Raw genomic sequence first — 15,453 nt, 5'->3', positions numbered from 1 at the left:
GCACGGTTTTTCCTATTTCACAAACAGTTTATGATAATGCATTTGATTTGATTCATTCTGACGTATGGACTGCTCCGTGTTTCTCTCGCGATCATTTTAAATATTTTGTCACTTTCATTGATGAGAAAACAAAATACACTTGGTTATATTTGTTGAAACATAAGAAAGATGTGTTTGATGTGTTTAAAATTTTTCACGCGTTTGTTACTAACCAATTTGGCTTGAAGGTTAAATGTTTACGATCCGATAACGGTGGTGAATATACGAGCCATGCTTTTAGAACCTATCTCCAGGCTCATGGTATTATTCACCAACGTTCGTGTCCGAACACTCCTCAACAAAACGGTGTTGCCGAGCGCAAAAATCGTCATTTGATGGAAGTCTCGCGCACTCTTCTTTTTCACAAAAATGTTCCCAAAACTTATTGGAGTGATGCGGTCAAAACATCTTGTTACCTTATTAACCACCTTCCCACTCAAGTTCTTCGCGACAAATCTCCGTTTGAGGTACTCTAATTCAAAACCGTCTCTTGATCATTTACGGGTATTTGGTTGTGTTTGTTATGCTCATGTAGATGCAGCTAACCGAAACAAGCTCGATCCGAAAAGTATTCGGTGTATTTTCTTGGGTTATCCGACCGACCAAAAAGGGTATATTTGCTATCAACCACAACAACACCGTCTTTACATATCCCGTGATGTCAAGTTCGATGAGCATAGTTCCTACTATGACAAGAAAGATTGGTCTGATTTTGAAGATCTCACCTACCAAGATCATGATGGCCCTCATGCTGCCACGAAGTTGCTTACAACATACCAACAATTGGGTCTTTCCCATAATTCTCCTTCCTTGCCATCAATTCTCGGACCTGGGCCTGGGTCTGGGCCTGGGCCTATTTCTTTTGCACAACAACAGGTTTTGTCTTCATCTTCTACTCCTTCTACGCTTTCGTTATCTACTAACACTGCAGGTCCGACGCTTCTCCCTACTCCAGCCAACCCACCTCCTGTGTCCTCTGCCGGTATCGTTCAGGGTCATTCCGTCGATTCCCAAACACCGCCGCTGTTTGCTGCGCCGATTTCTCTGACCTCTGCTTCCGCAGCGCCGGACTCAACACCCGGGTCACCTTCTGCTCTCGCTCCCACAAATCTCGAGCCCACTGACAGTGACGCCGATCATCTTCAACCTGCGGCGATTCCACCACCGTGCTCAGACCAGCCATGTCCAGAATTACCGCCAACTCTGCCATCTTCCACAACTGATACTATGTCCTCTCTACAACAGGGGCTACGCCGCAGTACTAGACCTCGCAAAGTTCTAGAACGCTATGCTACCTTAGCTACAATTGCTTATCCCATTGCTAATTTTTCCTCTCTTGCTTCTTTTCATGCTGATGAACAATCGTTTTTAAGTAATATTGAGCAGGGGTATGAACCACAACGGTATGATGAGGCCAAAGATATTCCAGAGTGGCAAGAGGCGATGCAGGAAGAAATTGCTGCGTTGGAACGTAATGGCACTTGAGAACTTACCGACCTACCCAAGGACAAGAAAGCTGTTGGATCAAAGTGGGTTTATAAAATCAAATACAACAGCAGTGGAGTGATCGACCGATATAAAGCGCGTCTTGTTGCTAAAGGCTTCACTCAAACTTACGGGGAAGATTACACGGATACCTTTGCTCCCGTTGCGAAAATTTCCTCTATTCGTGTAATACTTTCTCTCGCTGCTAACTCTTCGTGGTCTCTTTGGCAGATGGATGTTAAAAATGCGTTTCTTCAAGGCGATCTTGCCGAAGAAATTTTCATGACACCACCGCCCGGATACACTACGAAGCCACTAGTTTGTCGACTTAAAAAGGCTATTTATGGCCTTAAACAGTCGCCTCAGGCATGGTATCAGAAGTTACACGATGCTATCTCGAGCCACGGTTTTGTTCGCAGCAACAATGACCACTCACTCTTCATACGGCACACCGAAACCGGTATTATCGTTCTCCTTGTGTATGTCGATGATATTATCATTACGGGTGATGATAGTTCCGGAATCGTTGCTACAAAAATGTTCTTGAAAACTGTCTTTGATATCAAAGATCTTGGTCAGCTTAAGTACTTCCTTGGCATTGAAGTTACACATATTTCATCTGACCTTTTCCTGTCCCAAAGAAAATCTGTCTTAGATCTTCTTCAGGAAACTGGAAAACTCGGAGCTAAGCCTGTCCGTACCCCTATTGAAGAACATTTTAAAGATCAACGCGAGGGGAAATTGTTGGAGAATGCAGAACAATATCGCCGCGTTGTAGGTAAGCTCATCTATCTTACCATTACCCGACCTGACTTAAGTTTTGTCGTGCACCAGGTTAGTCAATGGATGCACGCACCAACCACGACGCATTGGCAAATGGTGGACCGCATTCTCAAGTATCTGAAAGGAACTCCTAACAAAGGACTGTGGATGCGATGCAACAAACACACGGAGATCATTGGATATTGTGATGCAGACTGGGCGAGAGACAGAACCGATCGCAAATCTACCACTGGATATTGCACCTTTGTAGGTGGCAACCTTGTCACCTGGAAGAGCAAGAAACAAATTGTAGTTGCAAGATCTAGTGCTGAAGCGGAATATCGAGCTATGGCAAACACCACGAGCGAACTTATTTGGTTGAGGCAATTGCTAGAGGATCTTGGTATCCATTCACCGAAACCGATTCCTCTACATTGCGACAACCAAGCAGCTCTACACATTGCGTCCAATGCCGTGTTTCATGAAAGAACGAAACACATAGAGGTCGACTGTCACTTCATACGAGAAAAGATAACTCAAGGGTTAATCGCACCTATGTACACGAGAAGTCAAGATCAACTCGCAGACATATTCACAAAGGCAACAAGTTCTTTTGTTCTAAACAAGATACTCTCCAAGATTGGTCTTTCCGAATACCGCCGACCAACCTTGAGGGGAAATGTTGTTGAACAAGATAATGAAGAAGAGAGTGAGGTGTTTCTGGTTCAAGGACACGATCAGACCAAGATTCAACTGAAGATCGACACAAGCTGTAATATTCAGGAGGAAGACACTGCATCAATCAGAAGGTTTGCTGCTGAAAGTGAACGTTAGTCATTGGCAACAAATCTGGAACAAATCACGAACATATCTCTTCCACATTCCATATGTATAATTTCTATATCACTTGTTTCCATTTTACTTTTGTAAAATCTGTTTATATATTGTAAACAAATAAACATCAATATATAGAGTAATATTTTCTTCTCCACTCTTCTGTATTCTACGTCTCTGTTCTTTCTCCCAATCTCTGCAACTCTCATTCCTTGTCTCCAAATCAGTCTTGGTCATTGATTTCTTTAGTAATTTGCTTAGATTCAAATGAAAAACCATTAGCCGCCGTACTTATTCCATGTTCACACAATAATATTAAACCATAGGTCGAACATAGGATTTTATTCGTACAATTTGGGGTAGTTATCGAATTTTGAGACTAGAGATCGATTGGATCTATTTTTGCATTTCGTAATTCCATTAAAACAATATTGCAGTTTCTTTACTAATCACTTGTCCCTTCACACTATGAGAGCATACAAAATATAGAATGACTTGTTTCTCCAAACAATATATAACGAGATCCTACAGAATTAATTAATTAACGATCCTACCCAAAAATTACTTTTTTATAATAAATTAATTGCATATTGTATAGGATATGAGAACTTGAAAAGAAAGGACGTAATGTGCTGGTTTAAGTTAATACAAAAAAATTGGAAAGTTATATAATCATTGGCATTGTATTCTACCATCATATAGGTAGATATGATATGATATAGGGAGGAGACTTGTATATTAAATGCATAAATTATTGTAAAATACGTATAGAATGTGTTTTTTAATTGAGAGGTATAATACACGAGACTGGCTCGGGACGTCGCACAAGGGCAAGTACGCATGTGGCAGAAGCCAAAGAAACTCCCATATACATTGAATAATGGGCCTACATTTGATCATTTTGGGCCTCTTTGGGCTTAAAATTAGACATCTGAACCCAACAGCCGTACATTATGATGAATGGAAAATATCCTGATGAAGTTTGACTTGATTTTTGTTTCCATCCTCAAAACTTGTGTCTTTGTAAAACACTTCCAAGTGTAGATCTATGGTATAAGGAATATTATTTTATAATCTGATGTTGCATTTACCAATATTGGTAATGATTGCATGTGGGGTTAATAATAATATGCAGGTCAAGGTCAAGCAACATGGGAACCACCCACAGAAGCGGACGAAATTTCCAACTGTACTATAACCACAATTCGGATTAATTAAATCCCAAATCAAGATTAACACGGAACAATTATTGGTTTTTGCGAATCGAGAGCTGTGGGACAGTTTAACTTCCACATGCACTTCATTGCGAGCATTAGAATATCACCTACTTATATGCTTAATTAATATACAACGTTACATAAGTCATATTTAAGGAATTTTTATACGTTTTAATGACTCCGATCCCATGGATCAATTACACCAATTTTATAAAACCAAATTTGATTTTGGATGGATCTTACGATGCGGAGGGTCGCGTGAAAAATATATGGGCACAATCTTCGATGTCGAATTAAGTAGATAATACTAATATCGAAGAAGAAGCGTTCGTCCACCAAGATTTAAATAGAAAGAAAAAACCTTGACAGAACCCCACCATCAAAACAGATCGAGCAAACGACTATTTACACCAACAACACATCCTACTTTTGTCTGTATCTGAGCAAAAACAAACAGATCTATCCCCTTTTTGCACTGTTTCTAGCGAGGACGACGAATCGACAAGAGTATCATCAGATGGCGTCGCTTCCGATGAGTTCCTGGAGGTCACGTGACTCGGCGAGTCCCAGGCGGAGAGTCTCCATGATTCGCTCGAAGACGAGCACGTGACAGGGGATGTGTATAACGCCCTTCTGCCCGTACCCGTACTCCTGAGCCGACCGGTTCAGTAACCCCACGAAAACCGGGTGGTTCATCACCTCCGCGCTCACCACGAACCGCTCCATCTCCTCCCCCACGTACACTGGCACGTGTCCCTGCGGTACCGACGACTTCGCCTTCTTCTCTCTCCGAGCTGCTGACCGGATCGCCGTCTGCAACCGCCGACTCGGTCGCCGGGAATCGGAACGGAGGAGGTTGTACTGCGCTGAGTCTGCCACGCGGGACAGACGGCGGATCAGGCACTTCATGATTACACAGATAGTTTAATCCGAAATATACAACCTAAAGATTCCGACTTTTTAATGGTAAAAGGAGAAAATCTGCAGAGAGAGACGAGGGGTGAGGGAGAAGGGGTATATAAAGAGGCGAGGGTACATGTGTAATTTCGTATGAGAAGGAGTACTGGCCAGGTACAGTGACGGGAATTTCGTATGAAATGAGAATTACGAAAAAAGTAGTTGGTTCGTGAATACATATACATATATATATTCTGTCGGAATGACGGATGACGTCATCAGTTGTTAGTGTTGATTTGGGTTTTTAACGAGTAAAATCCTGAATTATTCTAAAATGAAAAACAATCTCAAGTGTATAAAATGTATTATAATTGGATGAATATACCAAAATGGGGTGCGGGGTGTAAGTAAGTGTGTGATATCTTACCGTTTATACACTCTGTTGTATACATGAATTTGTAAAACGACATTAGCTCCTCCAGAAGCTTTAGGTTAAAGGAATTGGTACAGCTTCCATATTTCTTCACACCAATTAACCTCTCGCTCACTCCTTGAACAAAATTGCGTGACGACTTTATTCATTATCATATATATAAATAAACAAATTACAGCTTCATTGAGATCTACAGATATTATATAATTAATGTAATATATAAGCAATATCATGTCTTTATTTGCAACTAATATTAAATTTTCAGTTATGTAACCTATCTAGTTAGTAGTTACCAACCAGTTGGATACATACTTTCAAGGTTTTTATTTTTCTGGTTTGTTCCCTCACGTACGTAACCACACATTGGTATAAATTAAATAAAATCACTGTATATTTTGTTTTCAAACATTCCAATTAAAAGGATGTATACATATATATATATATATATATATATATATCAATAGGGTGGTCGAGTAAGTAATTATAATGTTTTATTTGCTTGCTTATATCTATCATGGCACACGTACATATGATTGGGTGTCCACGTCCCCCAGTTCAGCATGGAATTACGGCATATTTAAAGCCCATAACTCAACCGATGGGCCTAATGAAGCCCATTTATTAGAAACCTAAAACCCTAGAGGTTTTTTCCATCTCCACTTTTAAACCAGGAAAGCTCCTTCAACCCTAAACCCTAGTCACCTCATCTTCGCCGTTTCTCTCCCGCGAATCTCACGCATGTCGCTGTACCTTCTCTACGAAGCCTCCTCCGGCTATGCCCTGTTCGAAGCTCATGGGCTCGACGAGATCGGACAGAACACCGAGGCTGTCCGGAGCTCTGTCTCGGACCTCAACCGGTTCGGTCGCGTCGTCAAGCTCACAGCTTTCCATCCCTTCGAGTCTGCTCTCGATGCCCTCAACCAAATCAACGCCGTCTCTGAAGGTGACTATCCCCCGGCTTTCACTTATGTGTTATTTTTTAGGTCATTTCTGAACAACATGAAATAAGACTTCTGTCTTGCTTTTGATCATTATGTGTTCGTTTCTATTAGGCTTTTGGTATCATCTACGTTCGCATCTGTAACATGTGTACTGTGTTTATCGTGTTGTTCATTTTGTCACTGCAGTATGTATGCTGGCTATTCTCAAATTGGAGTAACAGTTTTTGAATCTCTTTTTAAGTCAAATTGGAGTGATGATATAGTCTCCTCAGTAAATCCATAGCTATACTAAAGGAAGTTGACTTTTTTCTTTGGGGTAATCCACCTGATTTTGCTTCCTCGATTTACTTACGAGACTGTATTATTATCACAATCCCTGATAAGATGGAATCAGCCCAAAAATATTTTGGCTTTTGTACTCATTTGAGGCCGCTTTGCAAGTAGTAAGCTTCTTTTGTGGATTTTACCAAATGGTTAAGGGCTGATGACCGATGAGCTGAGGAGTTTCTTGGAGTTGAATCTTCCAAAAGTCAAGGAAGGTAAGAAGTCGAAGTTCAGCTTAGGATTGGCAGAACCAAAACTCGGGTCACACGTATGTGAAGCCACTAAGATCCCATGCCAGAGCAATGAGTTTGTCCTCGAGCTTCTCCGTGGAGTGCGCCAGCACTTTGATAGGTTTATCAAGGACTTGAAAGTGTGTATTCAGCGTGATCCATTTTTGTTAGGTTTTTCTTTTTTGAGTATCCTAATTTACCCCCTAACTCTGTCTCTTATTGTAGCCCGGTGATCTGGAGAAGGCTCAACTAGGTTTAGCTCACAGCTACAGCAGAGCAAAGGTCAAGTTCAATGTCAACCGAGTAGACAACATGGTCATTCAAGCCATTTTCCTGCTCGACACGCTTGATAAGGATATTAATTCCTTTGCTATGAGAGTCAGGTTAGTTTTGTCTCCTCTCCTTTTGAGATATGGTCCTGTTGCCTATCACCTTTTATGAATGTTGGTTATTGAATGGCTTATGATAACTTCCTTTTTTTTTTTTTGCAGAGAATGGTACTCGTGGCATTTCCCCGAATTAGTGAAGATAGTCAATGACAACTACCTTTATGCCCGTGTTGCTAAAATCATTGAGGACAAATCGAAGTTGTCTGAAGAGCATATCCCAATGTTGACTGAAGTTCTCGGGGATGAAGACAAGGCAAAGGAGGTCGTTGAAGCTGGAAAAGCGTCTATGGGTAATTATCTTGCCTCGTACACTGATAGTCAGGTTGAGTTGTTCTGTGTTTCTAATCTCCATTGTTCTAAATGTGTTATGTATGTCCTCTTCTTTGTAGGTCAGGATCTGTCACCGGTCGACTTGATCAACGTGCAGAACTTTGCCCAGAGGGTTATGGACTTGTCTGAGTACAGAAAGAAGCTCTATGATTATCTTGTGGCTAAGATGAACGACATTGCTCCAAACTTGGCGGCCTTGATAGGTGACATGGTTGGTGCCCGGTTGATTTCACATGCGGGAAGTCTGACAAATCTCGCAAAGTGTCCGTCTTCAACCCTTCAGATCCTTGGAGCAGAGAAGGCACTTTTCAGGTGCCGTGTGTAGCTGTTTTTGTTATGATCTGATATAATATGTAAACGAGTATTAATATCTGGTGGTGGTATGATGACTCAAAATCAGGGCACTGAAAACAAAGGGAAACACGCCCAAATATGGTTTGATATTCCATTCGTCATTTATTGGGAGAGCGTCGGCGAAGAACAAGGGCCGTATTGCTCGTTATCTGGCAAACAAGTGTTCGATTGCATCCCGGATCGATTGTTTTGCTGGTAAAATGCGAAATGAATAGGCATATTGGGTGGGTGGGGGGACCGTGAAGGCTTTTCTGACCTACATGTTGATCTGTGTGGTTAAACAGAGAGGAGCACTGCAGCTTTTGGGGAGAAGCTGCGTGAACAAGTGGAGGAGCGGCTCGACTTCTACGACAAAGGTGTTGCACCACGCAAGAACCTCGATGTAATGAAGGATGTCTTGGAAACTCTGCAAAACCAAGGTACTGCTTCTGCTCTTTGTTTCTATATAGAGAACAAAGATCAGTGTTCCAACTACTCTCCGTGCTTCAGGAGAAGAGGGAGAGCCGCCTGTGGAGGCCTCAACGGAGAGAAGCACGAAGAAGAAGAAGAAGTCAAAAGGTGAGGAAGCCATGGACATGGAGGAGGAGGATGAGAAGAAGAAGAAGGAGAAGCGGAAGATGGAAAAAGAGCAGGCCAACGACAATTCCAAGAAGAAGAAAAAGAAGAAGAACAAAGGCGAGGAAAGCTAAGTGTCCTTTGCGGCAATGCTCTATGGATATGATATAGATGTCTCTTACGATGGTGGGAAGGAGAATGAATTTACTTTTCTGTATCTTCTTCCTCAACAATCATCCTTTGTTTTCACGTCATCATCACGTTCTATTCTAATGGTGCTCTCGTTTTTGTTTTTTTTTTTTACTGACAAAAACTTCAACGTGAAATCAACCAACCAAGTGACGGGCATAGCTGTCGTAAAACTCTGATTAGACTTGTGCTGGATTCATGAATTGGAATAATTCATGCGGAATCAGCTTCAATTTGCGCACAAAGAAAAGAAGAGCGACGTCTACTCTACTCGCATAGAATCAGCCGAGTCAAAGCGAGTACCAAACACGAAACAGTGAAGAAGAAGAGCGTGACGAAATCCCTAGCAGACCATTTCTTCACCGGCTTCCTCTCCACCCTCAGGCTCTTGGCTCGCCGAAGCGCGTCCACTTCCTTGAGCAAATCGAACTCCAATCCTTTCTTCTTCAGCTCCTCCACGCACTTCCTCATCAGCTGCCCGTCCTCCTTCTCCCTCTCCAGCAGTTTCTCCAGATGCGCCTCCTCCTCCGATTTGTACCTTACTGCCCATATTATCCCCAGCGACGACATCAGCGAGCACACCGACGGAATCCACGATCTCCCGCACCGGAGCGGCGCTTCTCCCGCCGAGGCTTGGAAGAGGAGCAGCAGGCAGATGGAGTGGAAGAGGAAGAAGAAGATGTAGAGCAGCGTTATCTCCCTGCGAACCGAGTCGATCTGAGATTCCTTGTGAGAGGCGCGATTGAGGATGAGCTCTTCTTCTTTCAGCCATTGCTTGAGGAGAAGCTTGTGAGTGGGCGCATCCGCGATCTGGTGAAGAGGATGCCTCGTCTTCTGCTCCATAATCGATAAACTCATGTTCTGGTCTGCCGCCATGGAAACCCACACTTGCGAGAGCGAGAGAGAGAGAGAGAGAAAGTTGGGATTCAGAGAGATTGTGGAGATTCTTATTAATAGGCACATGGGGGGCAGAGTCGCTCCTTGTAACGGCTATCTCGGTTTTTAAATTTGAGGGGCTTTATTTAAAATTACGTATATACCCCTGTCACGCCTATATGTATTTATGCTTTGACGCTTGCTTTCCTGAATAATTTGTGTGTCACTTGATTTTCTCTCTACACGGTTATTTACATCTAAAATCACATATATTATATAAACTTCATAATTTATAATCCGATATTTCTCTTTCGATAATTAATCAACAAGTAAATTCTAAGAAAAAATATGTATTGAGTTTTCCCATATGTAGCTTGTAAATAGTAGAGATACGAAGTTATATTCACTATACTTGGTGTATACGTATTGCGGGAATCCTCCTTGACGTTTTTTTCAAATTTGTTGCACAAAAATGTTCTTTCCGCAATCTGCTATTCTAATAATAATAGTTACTAAAATTTATACAAATAATCCATTTTATCCTCAAACTTACAACACATATCTCAACAAAACATCTAACTTGCAATTTAATGGTCAATTAAACCGTTGACCCGTTTGACCAAATTTTCAGACAACCGGAAATTCACGTTTGCCCAGAACGCTGATGTCAGCATGTCCATGTCAGATTTTTTAAATTTATTTTCGCCACATCGGCATGTTTGGTTTCAAAATTTAAACCGATTTGAGAAAAAAAAACTCGGTTTTCAATTTACTAAACCGAATCGAAAACCCTGAAAATCGAAATTTAAACCGATTTGAGACCTCCGCCCACTAGCGAACATTGGCAATCGCCCTCCTCCCTTGCTAAATAGCATCCTCTTCAACCCTGTCCCCAACCCCGAGATTCCTATGCAACAAGTTTAATTACCCATAATAATATTACCAAGTGTTGATAATTAGTCAACAAGGTTAATAAAAATGAATAATTATATAACACCTTTCATCGATATGTAATTATTATAAATCACCTATATTACGGATTTTGATTTACTATTAATCAGGAATCAAAATTTTGAATTTTTATGAATATTTTATTTAAAACTCAGCTATTTTGGTCTTGATAATGTAATTGTCCAGATTTAGAAAGTGACTATGCAATCCAAAATGATGGATTTTTAAAGCTAACTTTTTAAATACGAATTCATGATGTCTCTAATTAAAACAATACTAAATGTTTAAAATTTGTCACGTACCGAGCTGTAGGGCTTGAAGAATACGGCTAGTATTTATTAGACATCTACATTCGTTCGTTTATATACAACGTCAGGAAGTTAAATCGATGATTATACGTATTCTAGACGTAGCCAAGGAATCTCAAAGTTCCACCGTTTTACGTTTCTTTTGCTTAATTATTTCGCAACGCTCACACCCCCCTTGCCCTATCTTTCTTTAAAAAAAAAAAACAAGAACGAAGGCTGAGCTTATGTTTTCAAGCCCATTTATGCTTATGATATGGGCCTCAGCTTTAGCCCATCCCATCCTACGCACATTTCATTTCCTGACTTTTTGGATACTTGTTATAAAGCCTATTGTTACATGAATTTCAGGGCTATACTAAATACATGGGTTTTGATTTTATATTTCTGAGGAGGTATCTAAGAATATTGTTACGTGAATCACGAAATGAATTAAAAAAAATTATGTATGTATAATCAGATTTAACAAGTTGGTTAAGAAAAGAAAAAAAATTACAAATAGATTATGGCCCGACCCATCTGCTCGATCTCGTCCGGAATGGCCATTGCTTCCAGGGTTTCGAAGTTTCTGGCCTCCTGCTGAGGCTTCTCGAGAAGGTTCGGCCCTGTCTAGGAAGTAGGAACTCGAAGACGGTCGCTTACTTGGAGAGCCCGATTCCGATCTGAGGAACGTCATCGATGAAAATGTAAGAAACTTTTCTCATCTATCGCCTTCAATTTCTGGGTGAGTGGAAAATGGAGACAGAAATTGGGGTTTTATTCTTCGATGGAATTGACTTTCCAAGGGTTGCATTGATAGGATCCTCAACCTCTCAGAATTCTTGGGTCGATTCGTCCGGAGGATTTAGCAAATAGTATTACCTGACCGGACTCGGAGTTTTAAGGGTTTTGTTCGAATGTAATGTGCTGTGCCAAGCTAGTTCTGTTGAGGTAGGTTATTAGTTGCTGAGAGCCAAAGATTGATTCTTTGACTCCAATATAATGCCGTGGTTTGCATACGAATCTAGAAAAGGAAATTGTTTTGATGATACATGGTCCTGTGGCAACTCTTCGATCTTCAATATGCGGTTTCCTGTTGTTGTTGTTGTTGTTTTTTTTTTGGTGAAACTGACTCAGGACAGGAGGGGGGACTCACTGCCACTGGGCAAAGAAACTCGGTTGTGACTTTTGCAAAGGTGAGGACTTTGCTTGGCTCAGAATCAGATCCTTGTCCCGTTACATTTGTGTTTCTGTGTTTTCTCATGCCGGTTTCCACCTATGATGTATTGTTGTTTTACTTAATTCCAGTAATCATTTTTGAACTTCTAAAAGCTATTGATGTCTTGCTTCGAATCCACTCACTTTATTTCCTAGATTGTTCGGCATTTCCTCTTGGGATAGATGGGAAAGAGTTCTTTCAGGTAAAATTCTCAAATCTGATAAATAATGTCAGTGCTACGTACATGTATGGTTCAGGCATGGCCCTGATGTTATTTGTCTCAGATTTCGATTCCTAAGATATGAGATCTCCCTCCGTCCATACATTGCCGGGAAATTTTTAAGAGAGCAGAGCAGAGCCTTCCAGGGACGTCTCAGCCACAGCTTGCGAAGGTAGTCTCTTCTCTTCTGAGCAATTGGTCTTGAAATGATGAGATCAAACACTGGATGCGTTCAAACAATATATTCTGCGTGAACATTTAGATCAAAAGCATGTCATATCTAGCAGCCTTTTCTGTGTGGCCGGAGAAACAAAAGCTAAGGAACAAGAATACTTGTAATAAAGTGATGTAAAGAGAAAACGTTTCTTCGTCTTTTTTTTTTCCTTACATTTTTTCAAAGGAACAGCTGCCCGTCTGAGATTCACTTCCCAGGCAACATGCACCAACCATGACCCAATACCACTTGCAAGGTTTTGCTTTTTCCATATCTGGGAATCGTTTCACCCCCTCTGCTAGATTTATTTTGTTTCCTCTTATAAAAGTCAGCATTTCCTCTTGTTTTCAATGAGTGGATGGAATGGGGGAGAGCCCGTCTTGTGAGGGGCAATCTACTTGATTTGTATGCCTTTTGCTTGGGGCGTTGGTGTAATAGAAGTCAGCCTTGCTCCATCACAATGAGAATCGAAAAATCTAATATCGCTCTTGAATGGATTTGGTTGCAGTAAATCATCGCGAGGCTCAATGCGGCATTTTGAAAGCATGATTTAGGCTTCTTGAGGAATAGAATGGTTAAAGGCAGGAATCTTTCAAGACGACAATGGGAGATCGAAGTAAGATATGAGTGTCGCTTTAGCACAACAGAACACATGAAGTATACGTTTTGAAAGAAAGGGCCTTTTCTTTCAAGGGGTTTGAACGGAAAAAAAAAAGGGCTTTAAATAAAGAGAGAATCAGTCAGTACATTTGTAGAATGAATTCCAAAGGAAGATAGCGATTCCTTTCATGGGAATTGTTGGATTTTGTCATGCAGAAAGCCTATTCAATATAAGCACGAATACATATGATGAGATGCGATGTGTTTAGTTTCAGAAAATCGTTCATGGGGAATATAATATCGGATATAGAGTTGTGCCACTTAAAAAAATATATATATATATATATATATAAAACATTTGATCCATTTGCATTTTGCATGTTTGAATGCATATTCAGTCATATCACGCCCCATCATTTCAGTTCACCCCCTCCCTCCCTCACCCACCATTTTCTTCTGTGGAATCTTTTATCTTACTAAATAGCGAGCGAGGCTGCCCTCTCTATTCTTTTTTTCATTTTTTATATATAACTTTTGAGGCAAGATTTTGTTTACTGTCTTGAATTCTTAAATATCGTTTGTGCCTTCGAAACCCGTACGTAGTCGCCAACTACACAAATGTACAAAAATCGAGCAGGGACGAACTTGTAGCAAATGTAAGTATATGGCTAATATTGTAAACCTAAACAAAAATGAGTTGATTTTTGGTACAAATCTTTTTCTTTTTTTTTGGGTAAAGTATCTGGTGCAAATCTTGCAAGAGCATGTGTCTAGATTCGTGGGCTATGAATAGAATAGGGGTTCGCTCCTTCTTGAGCAATCCATCCTAAATTGAGGGTTAGTACGGCCTCTTACATCGAACGTGAGGAGAATATGATTCATAAGTCTTCCTCCGGAAAAAGAAAGAAAGAATCTTCACAGATGATTGTAGGCGTCGTCTAATTTGGACAAAAAAAATTAATTAATATTCGCGAAATCGAAAGTGGTTTGGCTATCTATTATTACATGTCTCTACCTTATGTATCTTGCCGTTAGCGTGTTCTAAATGATTTATCCATACGCAAATCTTGGATATATATCAAGGATATTCTCTTTTATTATTTTTTTTAATAGAGAACGTTAAATGTAATATCGAACTAAGATGTATTAACGTGGAAGTGCGACGAAAGATAAATGTGAAAACCTCCGTAAACAGAAAAAAGGAAATAAACGAAAATAGAAACAGTTGGAAGTTTGTGAGTTTAAGATATAATTAGGGAGACTACAGCTTATAAACACAGTGATGATAACGACATACAACAGTGGTTTGTTCAGTCGAAGACGAACCCTGCCCGCGCTGCCGGTCACCCTGCCCGCACCTCCTCCTCCCTCTCCCCTATATATATCCACATCCCTTTCTAATTACCCTAAACCCTAATTGAACCTCGAAAACAAAAAACAAAGGCCTCTCTCTCTCTCTCTCTGTTTTCGCCAATGGCGTCTGTTCCTAATTTCTACGCCGATTTCACGTTACCCGGCGAGACCTCGTCGCAGCATTACCTCACCCCCTTGAATAGTTTAGAGAATTACGGTTCGTTAGCATTCAATCCTCATGACGCCGTCTCCAGCAATCCGACGTCGTTTGATGATCTGTACGGCTCCTTCCAGGCTGACCTATCACCGGCTCCGGCGACCCTTTTGCCGGAAAGGTTCGGCATTTCCGACATGGCCGTGCCCGAGTTCAACAACAACATTGGTGCTTGTGGCTATTATGTGGATAATTTCAATAATACGACACAGTACTATCATAACATTGCTGGAGAAGAATGCAACGCCTTTTCCCCGGAGTTCAAGCCGTTTTTCTCTCCGGCATCATCCGGAGATCTCTACTGGGTATGCAATTACATGTACACAGTATATATGCTTACGTACTGTGTGTGTATGCATGGCAAATATATATACTATATACACAATGAATTTTGATGAAAGATATATATATATATACACACACACAAACATACACATACACGCATAGATATAGTTTAATGATGATCGTTGACGACGTAAAGCAGGGCTGCGAAGGGGGGAAACAGATTCCGGCGACGGAAGAGACGAACACAAAGATCGGAAG

At 40.9% G+C, this 15,453-nt stretch overlaps 4 protein-coding genes and 1 long non-coding RNA gene across 9 annotated transcripts in view; 3 read left to right on the top strand and 2 right to left on the bottom strand.

The window, feature by feature from the left end:
• Window positions 1–4,622: 4,622 nt before the first annotated feature.
• Window positions 4,623–5,417, bottom strand: LOC104810268 (auxin-responsive protein SAUR72). Its single transcript, XM_010536466.1, has one exon. It carries the CDS (start codon window positions 5,244–5,246, stop codon window positions 4,851–4,853), a length of 396 nt encoding a protein of 131 aa, XP_010534768.1. The 5' UTR covers window positions 5,247–5,417; the 3' UTR covers window positions 4,623–4,850.
• Window positions 5,418–6,335: 918 nt separating this feature from the next.
• Window positions 6,336–9,082, top strand: LOC104810267 (nucleolar protein 56). Its single transcript, XM_010536465.2, has 8 exons — window positions 6,336–6,610; window positions 7,088–7,302; window positions 7,388–7,545; window positions 7,654–7,841; window positions 7,941–8,193; window positions 8,282–8,430; window positions 8,520–8,654; window positions 8,725–9,082. Exons 1-8 carry the CDS (start codon window positions 6,406–6,408, stop codon window positions 8,922–8,924), a joined length of 1,503 nt encoding a protein of 500 aa, XP_010534767.1. The 5' UTR covers window positions 6,336–6,405; the 3' UTR covers window positions 8,925–9,082.
• Window positions 9,083–9,142: 60 nt separating this feature from the next.
• LOC104810266 lies at window positions 9,143–10,014 on the bottom strand. The gene has a single exon (XM_010536464.1). It carries the CDS (start codon window positions 9,940–9,942, stop codon window positions 9,247–9,249), a length of 696 nt encoding a protein of 231 aa, XP_010534766.1. The 5' UTR covers window positions 9,943–10,014; the 3' UTR covers window positions 9,143–9,246.
• A 1,542-nt stretch (window positions 10,015–11,556) lies between these two features.
• Window positions 11,557–13,596, top strand: LOC104810265. Of its 4 annotated transcripts, none has more exons than XR_771273.1 (5): window positions 11,557–12,286; window positions 12,465–12,511; window positions 12,594–12,701; window positions 12,930–12,999; window positions 13,252–13,596. It is a non-coding gene; the product is annotated as an uncharacterized LOC104810265 (long non-coding RNA). The 4 variants fall into 4 exon arrangements; XR_771272.1 differs by having other exon boundaries at window positions 11,561–12,286; window positions 12,936–12,999; XR_771271.2 differs by lacking the exon at window positions 12,930–12,999 and having other exon boundaries at window positions 11,580–11,797; window positions 11,911–12,286.
• Window positions 13,597–14,774: 1,178 nt separating this feature from the next.
• LOC104810263 overlaps window positions 14,775–15,453 on the top strand; it is a 2,120-nt gene continuing 1,441 nt past the window's right edge. The window contains exons 1-2 of one of the 2 annotated variants that reach the window (XM_010536462.2): window positions 14,775–15,215; window positions 15,395–15,445. In XM_010536462.2, the coding sequence (XP_010534764.1) occupies window positions 14,817–15,215; window positions 15,395–15,445 (450 nt within the window). In that variant the 5' untranslated portion in view covers window positions 14,775–14,816. Of the gene's footprint in view, window positions 15,216–15,391; window positions 15,446–15,453 lie in introns of both variants that reach the window. The other variant, XM_010536460.2, reaches the window with a different exon arrangement.

The sequence above is a fragment of the Tarenaya hassleriana genome, unplaced genomic scaffold (assembly GCF_000463585.1).
Source record: "Tarenaya hassleriana unplaced genomic scaffold, ASM46358v1 Cleome18, whole genome shotgun sequence".
NCBI classification, from domain to species: domain Eukaryota; kingdom Viridiplantae; phylum Streptophyta; class Magnoliopsida; order Brassicales; family Cleomaceae; genus Tarenaya; species Tarenaya hassleriana.
This window is presented reverse-complemented; position numbering and strand designations above follow the sequence as displayed.